The 14,640-nt window shown below is 38.9% G+C and overlaps 1 protein-coding gene across 2 annotated transcripts; it reads left to right on the forward strand.

Moving 5' to 3' along the window:
• Window positions 1–1,696: 1,696 nt before the first annotated feature.
• Window positions 1,697–13,297, forward strand: LOC126398576 (microtubule-associated protein RP/EB family member 3-like). Of its 2 annotated transcripts, none has more exons than XM_050058026.1 (8): window positions 1,697–1,822; window positions 5,269–5,334; window positions 6,150–6,277; window positions 6,371–6,516; window positions 7,793–7,952; window positions 9,124–9,260; window positions 9,887–10,036; window positions 11,810–13,297. In XM_050058026.1, the coding sequence occupies exons 3-8, from the start codon at window positions 6,157–6,159 to the stop codon at window positions 11,876–11,878; spliced, it is 783 nt and encodes a 260-aa protein (XP_049913983.1). In that variant the 5' UTR covers window positions 1,697–1,822; window positions 5,269–5,334; window positions 6,150–6,156; the 3' UTR covers window positions 11,879–13,297. The 2 variants fall into 2 exon arrangements, with proteins under 2 accessions (XP_049913983.1, XP_049913984.1); XM_050058027.1 differs by having other exon boundaries at window positions 6,153–6,277.
• Window positions 13,298–14,640: the final 1,343 nt, after the last annotated feature.

The raw sequence follows: 14,640 nt of genomic DNA on the forward strand, positions 1-14,640 counted from the left end.
GTGGGAGAACTAATGTGGCTGACACGAAAACACAAATGGCTCTGTTTAAAGTCAGTGTTTGATTTGTCCATTCTGGGCTTCTTCAGTGAAGGGTGGAGGACCGGCTCCATATGTAAATATAAACTGCATATTTTAAGGTAACAAAAACACAATGATTCTTATTTTGAGGTGATTATAAACCAATGAAAACATAGTTATTAATATTATTATTCTGTTTCTGCTAATATGTGCTGCTAAATCCTACACAGTGGACCTTCAATTAAGCAACTGATCAGTTTACAGTTACAATCGAAAAAGGCAATATAATAATATAAAACCTATTACAAATTACAAGCAATAAAAATCTTACAGATTGCATGAAAATAAAAATTGTGACCAGACAATGAAGGAAGAAACCATTCATTATGTGTCACATACAAAACATATACTAAAGTTTGAGTTGTCTAAATGTCTATCTTACATATAAGACCATGCAAACCTGTACAGATTCTAACCAAAATCCTTTTTAAACCCATGGGACAAACTCACTTCCTTGTAGGAAATCTCAGTGCTAGCTGGATGAAGCAATTGATAGCTTCATTTAGTTTGATGTAATCAGGCTGCACCCAGGATGACCTGCCATAAAATATATAGCAGGCTTGGATCACATTGGACGGCAAACTACATTTATGTGACTCTTAGTTAATAGTTTACTTTTTACATATATAAAACTCATCTACCCAGTAGTATAGGCTTCTACTTCACTTAAAGATCCTAGGCAGCAGGGGCGTAAACATGGACAGTGTAGGCGGTGCAGATGCACTGGGACCCATGAGGTGCAGGGGCCCGTAGAGAGAGTGGGCCTTCCAGTAATGTGTTGGGCGGAGAATGGGCCCTCATTAGAGACTGTCACCTTTGAAATAAGCCTGTGTTAAAAGATGAACTCTCATCAAATTAAAATTGGTGCCATTTGCTACATATGCTCTCAAAAAGGCCAACACATCATCCCAATCTTTTTTTTTTGTAAAAAAGTCAGTAGCATCTATAAAAAAAATAATTGCTTATTCTACTATTATTAAACTAACATTATTTTACTACTTGTCCTAATATTACAGTGTATTGCAGCTCTGCCTGTGGATTGTCCAAATCATGTTGCTGTACCCCAGCAGAGGCTGTTACTCAACTGCTGTGGATACATACAATCAGTGTCAGACACTTTTCTGTCTCCATGTCATTACTTTCAAATGTATTAAAAGGTGGAACACTAGAATATGAGTGTTATGTAAGATATATCACTGTTGATAAGTGTAAGTAAGCCTTAAAGATGGTCATAAAAGTCATAATGTAAGTCATAAAAAGGTCATAGTGTGTGCACTTTCCCTGCATGGCCCTCAATAAAATGCTGGCAAGCTAAAATGGCACTCAGTGATATGAAACTTTGAGAACACCTGCTCTAAGATTTTTGTCTCGAAATGCTCTAAAATTATCCGTTTTGCTGTTCAGTCTCTAAAAATTATCCTGGGGGAATTCCCGACTCTCCTCGTGGGAGAAGGTGTAGGTTAAATACGTGATTACGCCCCTGTCAGGATCTGAATACTTTCCCCAGCTCAGCATGGGCCGCAGTCGTACCTTCTCCCCATCATGTCCGCCCACGGGGACACCAGTTTCATCAAAAACAATGTGAAACTCCTGCAACTGCCCCGCGCATGCGCACTGCGCCAGCGGCTTAGGTGGGAACGCAGTCTCGCGCAGCTTGCTGAGGCAACAGTCGGGGTTATAGCAACGGAAAAGCCCATCATCACAGACAACGGGACGGCTGTGAGAGGGACAGTGTCGCACTTCAGTGAGTATTATTAACTCGTCTTTACTCAAAATGTCTTTCTTTACGTTTCAAATCAGTTAATTTAACGGCTTGTTTCATTTACGCCCCACATAAATACTTGTGTCGTCCCGTGGCTGACAGTTATTCTAATGTGCGTGTGTGCCATCGCAAAGGCCTTCAGAGGAGGGGGACGGTAGGCTGAAACAAAAAGTCTCGTTTCAGTTACACTTAAGTGTATTTCGAGTTAGCTAATGTCGCTACGGTGAAATTAAACCAGGTGGAAAGTCTCTAAATTCAGCAACCAGCAGCCAGTGGCGACGGACGCTAGCAGTGTTAGCTGGGGGCTAGCAGCGTTACAGTACAGTCACGCAGTGGCAGCAGTGCCTGTCGCACCGACCGCGGCTGTAACGTCAACTGTCAAAACACTCCGGTTGAGCCGTGAAACTGACCGTCACAGGGCTCTGGAGTTAGTCATTAACACACAAGGGGGGTTACATCTGTCATAACGTACTTTTATAACGGTTAGACCTCATTATATCTGTTGAAGATAAGAATAAGCATCGTAATGTGCAATATCTGTCAACCTAAGGCTATTTAACTGGTGGTCAGAGTCCCTTTAAATGGTGATACAATCATGTTTGGACAGACTCTCTCAGATTCTCTATAACCAGTAAGGTAAAGGATGCACACCTCAGTATACTGCATAAATTTAATCAGTTACTTATGCTATATATTAAGATATTTATGCTATATGCACATTTTGTAAACCTGAAATAGATCAGTTGTAAACTAACTGAGCTAACTCAGTCAGGTGTAACGTTACCTTTAGATTTTTTAGTACATATATACATTACAACTATATGACCTAATTTGTAATATTATGGACATAATTACTGAACATTTTTGAATGAACCATATGCACTTACCTGTACTTGAAATTTGATATTGTATACATATACTCACCATGACACAACTTGGGATATGAGTAACATTAGATCCTTATGTAGACCTTAATAATGTGTGGCATTGTGTGTATTTTGTATTTTGGTGGATTCTAGATATCTACTTATTGATATTTTTATGTTTGAACTCTTTATATATTGAATTTTTGCCTACTTTGTGCTGTAACTGCTGCACAAAAATTTCCTTGAAGATAAAAATACAGCTCTGTCTTATCTTACATCATTTTATTTTTGTGTCTTTGTACTGATAACACAGCTGTTTATGACTATTAACTGTCTTTGTCTGCTTGGAAACGATCATATTCATAAATGAAGACATACGATGTGGCTAGATAATATGAAAAAAATCAGTGTATCTCTAACAAGCTTGACAAGAAACTGCTTTCTTCTGGAAGAGCGCATTTGATTTTTTGTCAACTCTTTAAACAAAAATAATAATATTATTATTATTCATGAAATTAATTCTTTATAATGTCAAATATAATGTTAAATGTCAATAAATTGTAATTCTGGAGCTTTTTTCTGTGTATATGTGCAGAAGTCTGTCTGTGATTTTCCCTGTTCTGCTTGTTTGATTTAGCAGCTTTACAATATGAATAGCCTACTGCAGTATGGCAGCAATACAAGAAGTATGTTAATGTTTTGACCCATCAGATTCTTCAATTTTTATCTAACTTCATCACACACTTTATTTTGATAGCAATTGTTATCAACATGGTGACTCTTTAGTATGTAGGTAGGGCCACAAAATGTTATTTAGACCTCATCTACAATTAACAACTAACAGTTATTTTATTAATTACCTCCTAGATTCATTGTTTTATCTATTAAATGTCACCATATTCAGTTTAATACCACAGAAGTCTGTGGGGAAACTATTACAGACATTTACATCTGAGAAGCTATAAGTAGATTCTTTGTCATTTTCATTTTAGATATCTAGCATGTCATTGATTTGATTATCAAAATAGTTACCAGAACACTCTCTGTCAGTTGGCTAGTAGACTAACTGTTTCAGCTCCAGTTACAGGTGCACGGCAAATAACATACACAGGTGAATACAACTGCCACATACCATAAAAGAGAAAAAAAAACAATGCTTGGTTAAGATGCTAAAAGCAGGTAAGAGTTTCCAAAAATACCTAAAACAACCTTAAAAAGAGTTCAGATCCCTTAAAAATGGTCTTGAATAAACCAAAAATAATCAACACTGACAGTTTCAAGCCAGATGTAACAGTTCAATAACAGCCATAGATATCAGGATTTAATGCACCTATTTTGAAAGGAAAGAGAAAGCTTTTAAGAATTACATGTTGTTATTATTACGACAGACTTGTGTTTTAATCAGGAGTTTGATGCATATAAACAAGTGCTGTGATGTGTTGAAGATCTGGAGAACCTTCTGGAAACGGGATCTGTCAGTTGGGAAAGTCCAGGTTTAGGGTTACACTCTTACATTCAGGTCTAGTCAGTCATCTTTTTATAAAATCACTGACACACCAAGCAGGTTTTGCATGTCTGTTAGACACTTTTCTTAAGATAAACTAATAATTATTTTAATTATAAATATATTTATCAATTGTTTGGTCTTTAACAAACAAGAACATTCCCTTTAAAAGTTCCCAGAGTCCTCAGTGATGTCTTCAAACGTCTTGTCTTGTCTGAGCAACTGTGCATAACCCAAAGAGATTAATTTCATTGTCATTTTAGAAACACGAGAGCAGGAAACATTTAGAAGCTGGAACAGCATATTTCTTTCTCATGTTTGTTTTGACACTTGTTTGACCCTTACTGATAAGTATTTAATTAAAAAGTAAGCTAACAGTTAATAGCCAGTGGTTGTATTGTCTCTGGTACTCTGTTTAAATCTGTTAATAATGGACTGTTTGTCTTCAACACATCTAAAAAGGTCTTCATGAACAGATAGGTGTTTGTTCTTGTCTGCACAGTTTGTCTCCTGTGTGGACAAGACCGCCAGGGAGCACAATAGACTCTTAAATAAACCTTCAGTGACTAAATTTGTAGTTTTAAATGAGTGAAAATAGATTTCAGGGCTAAAAGGAGACAGTGGTATAACCTGCAGCTTCACCAGCCATAACCAAATCAGCAGCATCTTCCTGGTGTGCCGTGTTCAGTTCACAGGAAATGCTTTGTTATTGTTGGATCTTTCCTTATCTCAATCTGGCAGTGTGATGAATCGCAGTTGTACAGTTTTTTTTTATTCCTGCTGGATCCCTTTGCTGGTGATCTCAGCTGCCTTTATGCACCATGAGTGACAGCGTGTTTGACCTGGGCTAAAGGGATTTACTGAAGCAGAGATTAGTGACCCAGTGAGTGAACTAGTGACTGACTGCTAGTTTATCTGTGGCGTTTCCTTCTGTGACCTTGTGGAGGAGCTCTTGAGCAGGACACTAAACTGTTTAGGCAGTTCAATAGAAGTGCAGGTGAAGAGGAAATAAAATTAGCATCACTAATATCTCACATTTAACTGCTTCCTGTCTTCAGGTCTTCTGTAAGGTGGTCCACCACAACCTGATTTGAACGGTTCACACCAACACACACCCAGCGCAGGTGAGTAAAGTGTGTGTTTGTTTTTATATATGTTTTGGCCTTTTGGCAGACGATTCTCACCCTTTAGGCAGGACACCTTATTTAATAGGAGATCACTAGCACAATTACTTAAGTGTCTTACATTTGCAAAATAATAATAGTGACATTTAACTTCAGTTTAATGTCGCTGCTCCGATCCTGCTACATTGATTTGAATGGGAATATTTCCATCTTCAAAAAGAATGTTTATTAAAAGGTTCATTTTCTATAAATACTTTGTTTCCTGTCACAATTGAGCAATTCTTTAATAACTCTGTTACTGTTTTATCTTAATTTGTGGAAATATTTGTGTCACATGATCGCCACAGATTTAGTAATGATACAGTACAGAATTATAAACTTTTTTCTTCCTGGCAGTGTCTCCTCTAATGCAGTTTTTTCCTTCTGCTCAGCCATCCTGACCTCTGAGCTTCCCTTACTTATCACATTTGGTGATGCAAAAGATGCAAAGCTACAAATAAAAGATGGAGACATATGAGCTGCACAAATATGCCACAAAAAAAGACTGATTAAATAACAAACTGGAAAGGAGTGACTCAAAACGTGTCGTATTATAGTCTTATAGTGAAGAACATTTTAAACAATATATGCACATAATTCTTGTTTATGTAGAGTAAAGTAGTTGGAAGTCATTTCTACGCTTTTTTTATCTTAAGCTCACAACTAAAGCTGCATAGTTAATCAAACTGTGAACTATAAGTATCCATCAGCCTTCAGAATTCTATCATTCAGCTGTTTCATGTAATGTGTTTGTTTGTTTTTGTGTGTGTGCAAAGCAGGAGGATGGCGGTGAATGTCTACTCCACCTCTATGACCATAGAGAACCTGAGTCGCCATGACATGTTGGCATGGGTCAACGACTCTCTGCAGCTCACGTACACAAAGATCGAGCAGCTCTGTTCTGGTAAAAAGACACATTTTTTTATGTCAACCTTGGGATTAAATTCAATGTGTATATCTAGCTCTGAAAGTAAATATGTGGGTTTTTTTTTCATAGGTGCTGCATACTGTCAGTTCATGGACATGCTGTTTCCAGGGTGCATATTAATGAAGAAAGTCAAATTCAATGCTAAACTGGAACATGAATACATCCACAACTTCAAGGTCTTACAGGCGTCATTCAAGAGAATGAATGTGGACAAGGTGAGAACACACACACACACACACACACACACACACACACACACACACACACACACACACACACAAACACACATTCAGACCAGATTGGATTTGTCCCCCTTGGGTTAACAGAGTTGTTGAAATATGAAAGGTGACATAAAATACATCAAGGAAAGATTGTTACTGATCTTTCTTTACACTGAAGCTCTCTCATCAAAGACACCCCTGACAGCACATACTGCATACTGGAGTTGTGGAGCAATACTGGATCAATTCTGTTGCCTTTAATAAAGTTAAAATTATATTATCTTATGTTAATTATTTTTTTAGGTATGCCTGCCTTTATTTTGACAGTAACAAGGGGAGTTGTAGGAGGTGCCACATGCAGCAACAGTCACTTAAACAGGAGATGTGATTACATGGTCAGCATCTTAAACATGGCCACTGGGGCACCCCAAAATAACAGTATAATAATTGATGATAATAGCAATTACTTTATCTATATAGCACCTTTAAAACAGTTGACAAAGGGCTTTGATAAACAAGTCAAAGCAGAGGCAAGAGACCCCAGAAGCAATATAACAAGAGAAGACACAAAAACAAATTAAAGACAAGACAGATGATTACCAGAAATAAAGATAAAAACAATAAAAACATATCAGTTTAAGTCAATACAATAAAAAGAATAAAAGCAATAAACACAAAATAATAATAAGAATAATAGGGGTAATCAAGAGAGAATTAAAAGGTAAATAAAATGATGACATCACATAAAAACAATTCTAAAAAAAAGGGTTTTAAGAAGGGTTTTAAAAGAGGTCACTGATTCTGCAAGCCTCATTTCTTAAGCCGAGTGGCCCCTGATGGCAAAAGCACGGTCACCTTTAGATTTGAGCCTCGTCTTTATAATGCCAGAAGGGCACCGTCTGTGGATCTAAGGCTGCGAACTGACTCATATGGGGTCAACATTTCCACCATATAGCTGGGGGGTCTGACCCAGATGTGCTGCCAGGATTGGGGTGATGTCATCTGTTAAAACAAGTGAGAAGGCAAGCTGCTGTGTTCTAAATTATGATAAAGAAGAACTAATTATCATGTTATCCCCAACTTTCATCATTGGATTTTGTAATTTCATACAGTGACATTTTGATCACTTCAGTGTTTTTCAGGCATTCCAAGGATTAGTATTTGTTTTAGATCCATACGCAGGTCTTTCTGCTGTTTACAAAACCAATATCCAGACGATATCGACCCCTCAGCTCATCTCTCTCTCCATCTTCTGCTGTGTCTCCCTCAGATCATCCCCGTAGAAAGGCTGGTGAAGGGGAAGTTCCAGGACAACTTTGAGTTCCTCCAGTGGTTTAAGAAGTTTTTCGACGCCAACTATGACGGGAAAGAATACGACCCTCTGATGTCACGGCAGGGCCAGGAGGGAACGCCGCCTCCACCTAACCCAGGTACAAGACACACACACACACACACATTCGTCACCATCAGCTGTGTGTGAACTCAAAGGCTTCATTTCATTGCTCTCACCTCTTCATGCAAACACATCCTCACCTCTAACCCAGGTGAACCCATTGTCCACAAACCTAAAAGACCCTCTCGCTCAGGTAACACCCCCTGCACTGAGCATGTGTGTATGTGTGTGTGTGTGACAAGCTTGCAGAGTTTCTTACCTTCATTCAAACTGTGTTACTTTGTTTATGGATTTGTTTATTCTATCTGGGTCAAAATCTACACTACACAAACATTGCTAGCAGCGATGGGAAGGTAAATGTTTTGCAGTAAATGGGCTGCAACCTGGTAACGGTGGCCATAATACCTTTTTGACGTCCACACAGAACATTGCTTAGCTTCTGTGGACATACTCCTTCCTGCTTATCCAAACTGGGAGTGTGCTGACAGACATGTACTGTATGGAATACACTGACTATGAATGAGTACCCCATACAACACCACTTCAAAAAATCCAAAGCATCCCTTTAAGATAACAAATCAAAGCACACTACAAAGTCATCCTAATAAGGCTGAATCTTTGTGTGGTTGTGCATGTGTGTGTGTTATCTTTTGTACTTTTATCTTTGTGAAAAAAATCACTTTTTGTAAAGGCCTTGATGCAGAGGACGCTTTTGCTAAGCAAGGACAATTTTGCCCGTCCTCATTTTTTGTAGGGGCTTGTCGACATTTAGGACCCTAGGCTTTAAGGTTTTAAGCTCAGAAGTCGGATCAGGTTAGGGTAAGAGTTCAGGTTATTTTAGGTTTCCACTTGCAGTGAAAGCAGGAGGTCAGCAGCACAACAACAATAGCTGTAAGTTTTTTTGTCATTGTCTGCACTGCATCTGTTCAGCCAAGATACTTCTGTGTATTCAGAAGTGTCTGACAGAGCTCGCAGCCAAATATGCAGTTGTGTACTTAGTAAGAGAGACCCAAAGCATTCACATTTACGCATATATAGTGCAAGTAAAGCATGAGCTATTACAAACCCAGTGTAGACAGCTGCATTGGTTAAAATGAAGCAAATCTGTTACCTCAGACAGACTAACGGCTGACTGAAAAGCCTGACGCAGCCTAAACACCCATCCAAACGAGTGCAGATGTAAACGCGTGTGTGTTTGTGTCCCCCAGGCCCCATGAGAACATCTCCCACAGCACCCAAGACTGTTCCCACCCCCCAGAGGCAGATCAACTTAGCAGCAGCCCGCAGGACCACTCCCATGACCCGCAATGGAGGAGACGCTGAGCTCATAGAGCTCAACCAGCAGGTACCAACTGCTATGATCTGTTAGGCCATTTTTAGTTTCAGACCAAGACACCTCACCAAGGTCCCAGGTTACCAGCTTCTCTGTACAGGTCTCATATTAAATTGCATGACTGATAGTACCCTCCAGTGTTCATGAGGTTTCTCAAAATTGCACCACGACACTCGTTTGTAGCACAAGCAACGTCATGTTGAGAATACCAAATGGGTCTCAGTAGGCCCAGCACTGCTCTGTCATAATGAAATAACAAGACAAGGTCACTTTGCCCGGTCTGTCAGAACTGGCTTAAGATATTCTCACATTGTTACAGGCTGTTGATTATTTCAAGTCTGGTAACTAAATGGTATATTAAGTAGCTTATCAACAATTAAGAAATCTGAGTGCTTTTAAAGCTTTATTTGATGCTGCAATACAACACTTGCCCTTCCAAAGACACTTTTTATCTGATGTTTGTCCTCAAATCAACTTTGTATCGCTATTTTTAAAAGGGCTTATTGTTACTTATTCTATTCTCCCTAATTTCTTTTTTATGTATATTAAGTACAGTAACCCTTCTGCTGTTTATCTGTTTTTGGTATATATTTACCCAATACTCACACACTGCTTGACCTGCCTCTCTCTGCTTATAGCTGCTGGACATGAAGCTGACCGTAGACGGACTGGAGAAGGAGAGGGACTTCTACTTCGGAAAGCTGAGAGACATCGAGCTCATCTGCCAGGAAAGTGAAAGTGAAAACCCAATCCTCAACAAAATCATAGATGTACTGTACGCTACAGAGGTAAGCACAGTCAAATCACACACATGGAGCACATGCATGCACAGAGTGTGTGTACTTGTCATTGTTGTCATCACTTACTCATTAGTGTGCGCTGGAAAATACATTGAAACATATTTCATAGTCACTTATGAAAAGTAATAACACACTTCACACCAATAAGATGATGAGTTACTGTACTTCACAGTACATTCAACCTGAACCCAATACCAGATTCATACCATAATCAATAAATTTATGTAGACAAGAAATCAGGTTGCACAGGTAATCTGAGAACACGTTTCCAAATTCAGGAAGAGAGAGTAAAGTGTGGGAAACAAACTTATTTATACTTCTAGAGGCAACTTATTCCACCGTATTCCTAGCCTTCATGATACCTTTTGTGAATTATTACTCTTACTCTTTCCTGGAGTGATTGTAAATTAAAACATTAGGAACACACCACCTCTTATACCTCAGATGGGACAACATGATCATACCTCTGCCATCTCTCTCAGCCTTCTTACAGCACTGGTTATCTTGCTTTTTAACCAAGCTTGTTTGTAATTAGCTTGCGTTGTTCTGGTAACATATTGTCAAATTTAACAGAGCCCGAGTGAGCTTATGTTAAACATCTACTTCTAAAAGATGATTGTTATTTCTAACGACTCATAAACAGACACTAACACATTTGGCAACATTTAACATAATTCATTATCAGTTTAAGCGCCATGTAAAGTGAATCAACGTGATCTTGCACAGCTAATCCCTGCTGGTCTGCCTTAATGAGAGTTTACACATTTTTACAACTGCTGAATTAATAAAGCAGGGTTCTTCTGAGTGGAACATAATGCTGAATTTAGCAGCAGACCTCAGTAATATCAGTAATATATATGTAGTAAAATAAATAACTTAAGGCATTCATTTCATATGATACAAAAGAAGTGCCACAATTCAGTAATACATTTTCAGCCTAGATGACTCAACACATAACTCAAGGTGTGCTGCTGAGATAAATTTGTGACAGGTACATTTCTACTGTTGGTTGAGAATGAAGTCAGACAGGGAAAGGAGGCTGGAGGCATTATGTTTTCCGTGTTGTCTATCCAAATATACATCCCATTCTCAAGAATGATTTTTTTCAAATTTGGCACAAACGTTCACTTGGACTCAAAAATTAAGTGATTAGAATTTGGCGTTCAAAGGTCAAGGTCACAGTGACCTCATAAAACGTATTTTTGGCCAAAACTCAAGAATTCATTTTCTGCTTACAGCAGAATTTCACGCAAATGTGTAATATGATGAAGTGGTGACATTATATATCCAAAAGATCAAAGGTCAACTTCACTGTGACATCATGGTGTTCTGCAGAAACATTTTTCTCACCATTACACAACATCATATCTCAGGAACAGAAGTGGAGACATTTGGTCAGATACTGAGTTGGTGGCACAAATCTTGGGTGTCCACCTTGAAACTGCTGATTATATAGATTGTCTGTGTGGCCAAGGGTAAAATGTTTTTGAACCATCCATGTTTTCCCAGACATTATTAGTACAGTGGCAGACAGTGAAACAGGTACCAGAGCTTTGTGAAGCATTTTATCAAACAGACAAACAGAAATTTTATCATCGTGAAACATACTTCAAAGTCACCAGAAACAACATAAAACTCACAAAAGTCATCTCCACTGTTCCGACAATTGCCAGCTCAGGTTTAAGATGCTCAAAATCCTCAAAAAAACAAATGTTATGATTTCTCATGCTGACACACACTGACCTCAGCCTTCTCTTGCAGGAAGGGTTCGCACCACCAGATGAGGATGAAATTGACGAAGGGGCACATGGAGACCAGGAGGAGTTCTGAACTCTTTTCCCTCTCTTTGTCATCCCCCCCTCACCTCTCACCCTTTAAGCTACCTGATAATTACTGTCATAATACCCCTCTTTCCCCCTTTATTTTATTTTTTACAACCTTCCCTTACTACCCCCATCTTGTCTGCGGCTGTCCATATCCATGACGACTTTGTTGCACAGCCTCGCTTCCCAAACTCTTACTAGCAGAGGACACTTAACCCAGACCTGTCTGGACTAGGGCCCAGCAGCCTGGCTTGGTTTACTGGACGTATTCTGACCTGTTACCCGAGGAGACAGCTGCACTGCGGGGCTGGTTTAGCCTGCTAGAATGGTTTATGGTTAATAGCAATGAGATTACAGGGATCTAAGAGGCATGTCACTTTCTCTCACCATGCACTTTGATTGGTGACCACACGGACGCACACATGCATCAGGGTTCTCTGCAGAGTTTATATATGAAACCCACAATGTTTCCACACAATGTGACCAATTAAAGGATATATTGGCTGTTAATTTCACAAGGTGAGATTATAAATTACGCCCCATAGGGGAGAGGCCTGCACAAGTACTTCAAGCATATTTCATATTGTGACACATGTGAACGTATATTTAGCCCCCGGGACATATCACAGACTTTGAACTGCTCACATGTACATGCATAGAGAAGTCATCATTCCCAGGTGAAGATGTCTGCTTTTACTCATCGTATCCCACCAGACAGGGTTTGCTAATGACTTATTTTGACAGCTTGTTAATGAGATAGCATGATATATTTATGTTTTTATTTATTTATCTTTTTTTTTTTAAAAAAATCTGCTCTATATAGTTTCTGAGAAAAAAGAATTGTGGTTTTGGATTTGGATAAATTGAAGGTCTTGCACTAAATGTAGCGAAACAAACCGACTGAAATGATCCAAAATGCCAACATGCAGTGAAGATACAGGTAGATGCAATTTTATACTTTGTAGATTTGTTTTAAAGAGGCTTGTTTTTTATTTGCATTGAATTCCTCAATGGCCAAGTTGGAGGCGTCAGTGTAAGAGTTATTTATCAGGCTTTGAATTCTATGAATGAACAAATGTAAAACATTAAAAAAAAAACCAGTAAGACACTACAGACAGACACTACTAAATACTAATGTTTGACTGTGTTAATTGAGTTAAACATTTTAGCTGCTATCATTATTCTTCTGTTGCCGTATTTAATTGAGTTTTGTTGCAACGCGTTAAAAACACCACAGTGGCTGCCAAGGAACTATTGTTGTGGTTTACTGTGATGGACAGCCAGACTGAGTGTGATTGACAGTAGTTGAACCAATCAGAGAGAACAAAACCGTTTGTTGCCATGGCAGCCATGTGATAAACTTGCATCATTTGGAGTTACTGCTAGAATGAAATAAAGCTCTGATGTTCAAGAAAAGTCACAAACCATTTGTTGTGTGTGCTCATGTCTTTGTCTAGTTCTTATTAACCGCGTGAATCACATCACTAACACACACTTACACTGTAACAGGAATGTCGAGAAATGATTTGCACTTGAAAACATATTTGGGGACTAAGAGAGAGCTGTAACGCCAAGGAAACAAAAGTGTAATTGATTTGCTTAAGATTAACATTTTGACCCAGTAGGATGTCCACTGTGGTCAGTGGTTAAGCTTCCACTCATATGTAACAGAAGAGCTCTTGAGAGAGATCCAGGAGGTTTGTGCCAAACACTAAGTGACTCATTTGAGCGACACTAAGTACTTCTTCTGAGAGACACTGCAGCCAGAACTCACCGTCTGTTCCACAGACGGCAGCCAGACAGATAACTGCAGCCGGCCCGATGGTTTAACTGGTCCTGGCACTTGTCGAAGGTGGAGCCAAATGCAGAGAGCTTACAGGAATGAGATGATACATTTCTGGTGTACTCAGGAGTTTGAGGTAAATATATAAGCCTGATTTTGCACTCTCAATGGCCAGCATGTTTGGAAGCACATCTGTGAGAGCAGCTGTTCAACAATGAAGAACATCAGGTCAAAATATAGAAACAGGATGACAGATAAAGCTGCAGATTGACAGCACAAACATTGACATTCAGTTCATGGTACATCAGCAGGAGAGGCTACAAGCATCCCAAAACAACATTTTACTTTTTCACCTGTGGGTAAAGGTCAATGGCTTTATACATACATGCATGCTTCTTTAAAACATGTCATGGGACAACAGAATAGAAATGCACTGAAATATATCACTCAGCTATGTCAAAGTTGTTTTTCTGTGTTAAGCTCGTTTAATGAATAGGAGCATTACTAAATGTATTTGAATATGGAAAATAGAAATGCTGGTATGCTAAACTTGATTACAGAATATATTTTGTTTTATTGTTCATTAGATTAGTAGCTATAATTGGCTAATTGAGTGATAGGGTTACAGGAAGTCCTACTCATAACAGTGCACAGTCACAACCTGGCCATCTGGTAATGAGTATAACATTTTTGTGGCCCTCTCTATCATCATGATTGCTCATCCTTGATTTAAGATACTTGTAATAAAAACTTACAGATACAGGGTGGGACTCAGGCTGTCTGAGGGGCAGGAGTAAGAGAAATAAAAAAGGCACCAGCGTGTGGAAGGTTCTCTAGCATGTAGGGCAGCCTATGTGGCACTGCATTGTGTTTCGTCCATCGTAAAGCCACCCATTAGGTCACTGCATCTTGTTTTATTCATGGAAAGGGCATCATGGAGGGCACTTTATCATGTTTTTTCTCTACCAGAATGGCCGTCTAGAAGG

Source organism: Epinephelus moara, chromosome 12 (genome assembly GCF_006386435.1).
Source record: "Epinephelus moara isolate mb chromosome 12, YSFRI_EMoa_1.0, whole genome shotgun sequence".
In the NCBI taxonomy this organism is placed as follows: domain Eukaryota; kingdom Metazoa; phylum Chordata; class Actinopteri; order Perciformes; family Serranidae; genus Epinephelus; species Epinephelus moara.

Bases quoted from the DNA above. Each gene is read 5' to 3' on its own strand.
- LOC126398576 (XM_050058026.1), top strand. From the start codon at position 6,157: ATGGCGGTGAATGTCTACTCCACCTCTATGACCATAGAGAACCTGAGT. The intron at 6,278-6,370 runs GTAAAAAGACAC...TTTTTTTCATAG, and splicing joins GATCGAGCAGCTCTGTTCTG to GTGCTGCATACTGTCAGTTC. The intron at 10,037-11,809 runs GTAAGCACAGTC...CTTCTCTTGCAG, and splicing joins ATGTACTGTACGCTACAGAG to GAAGGGTTCGCACCACCAGA.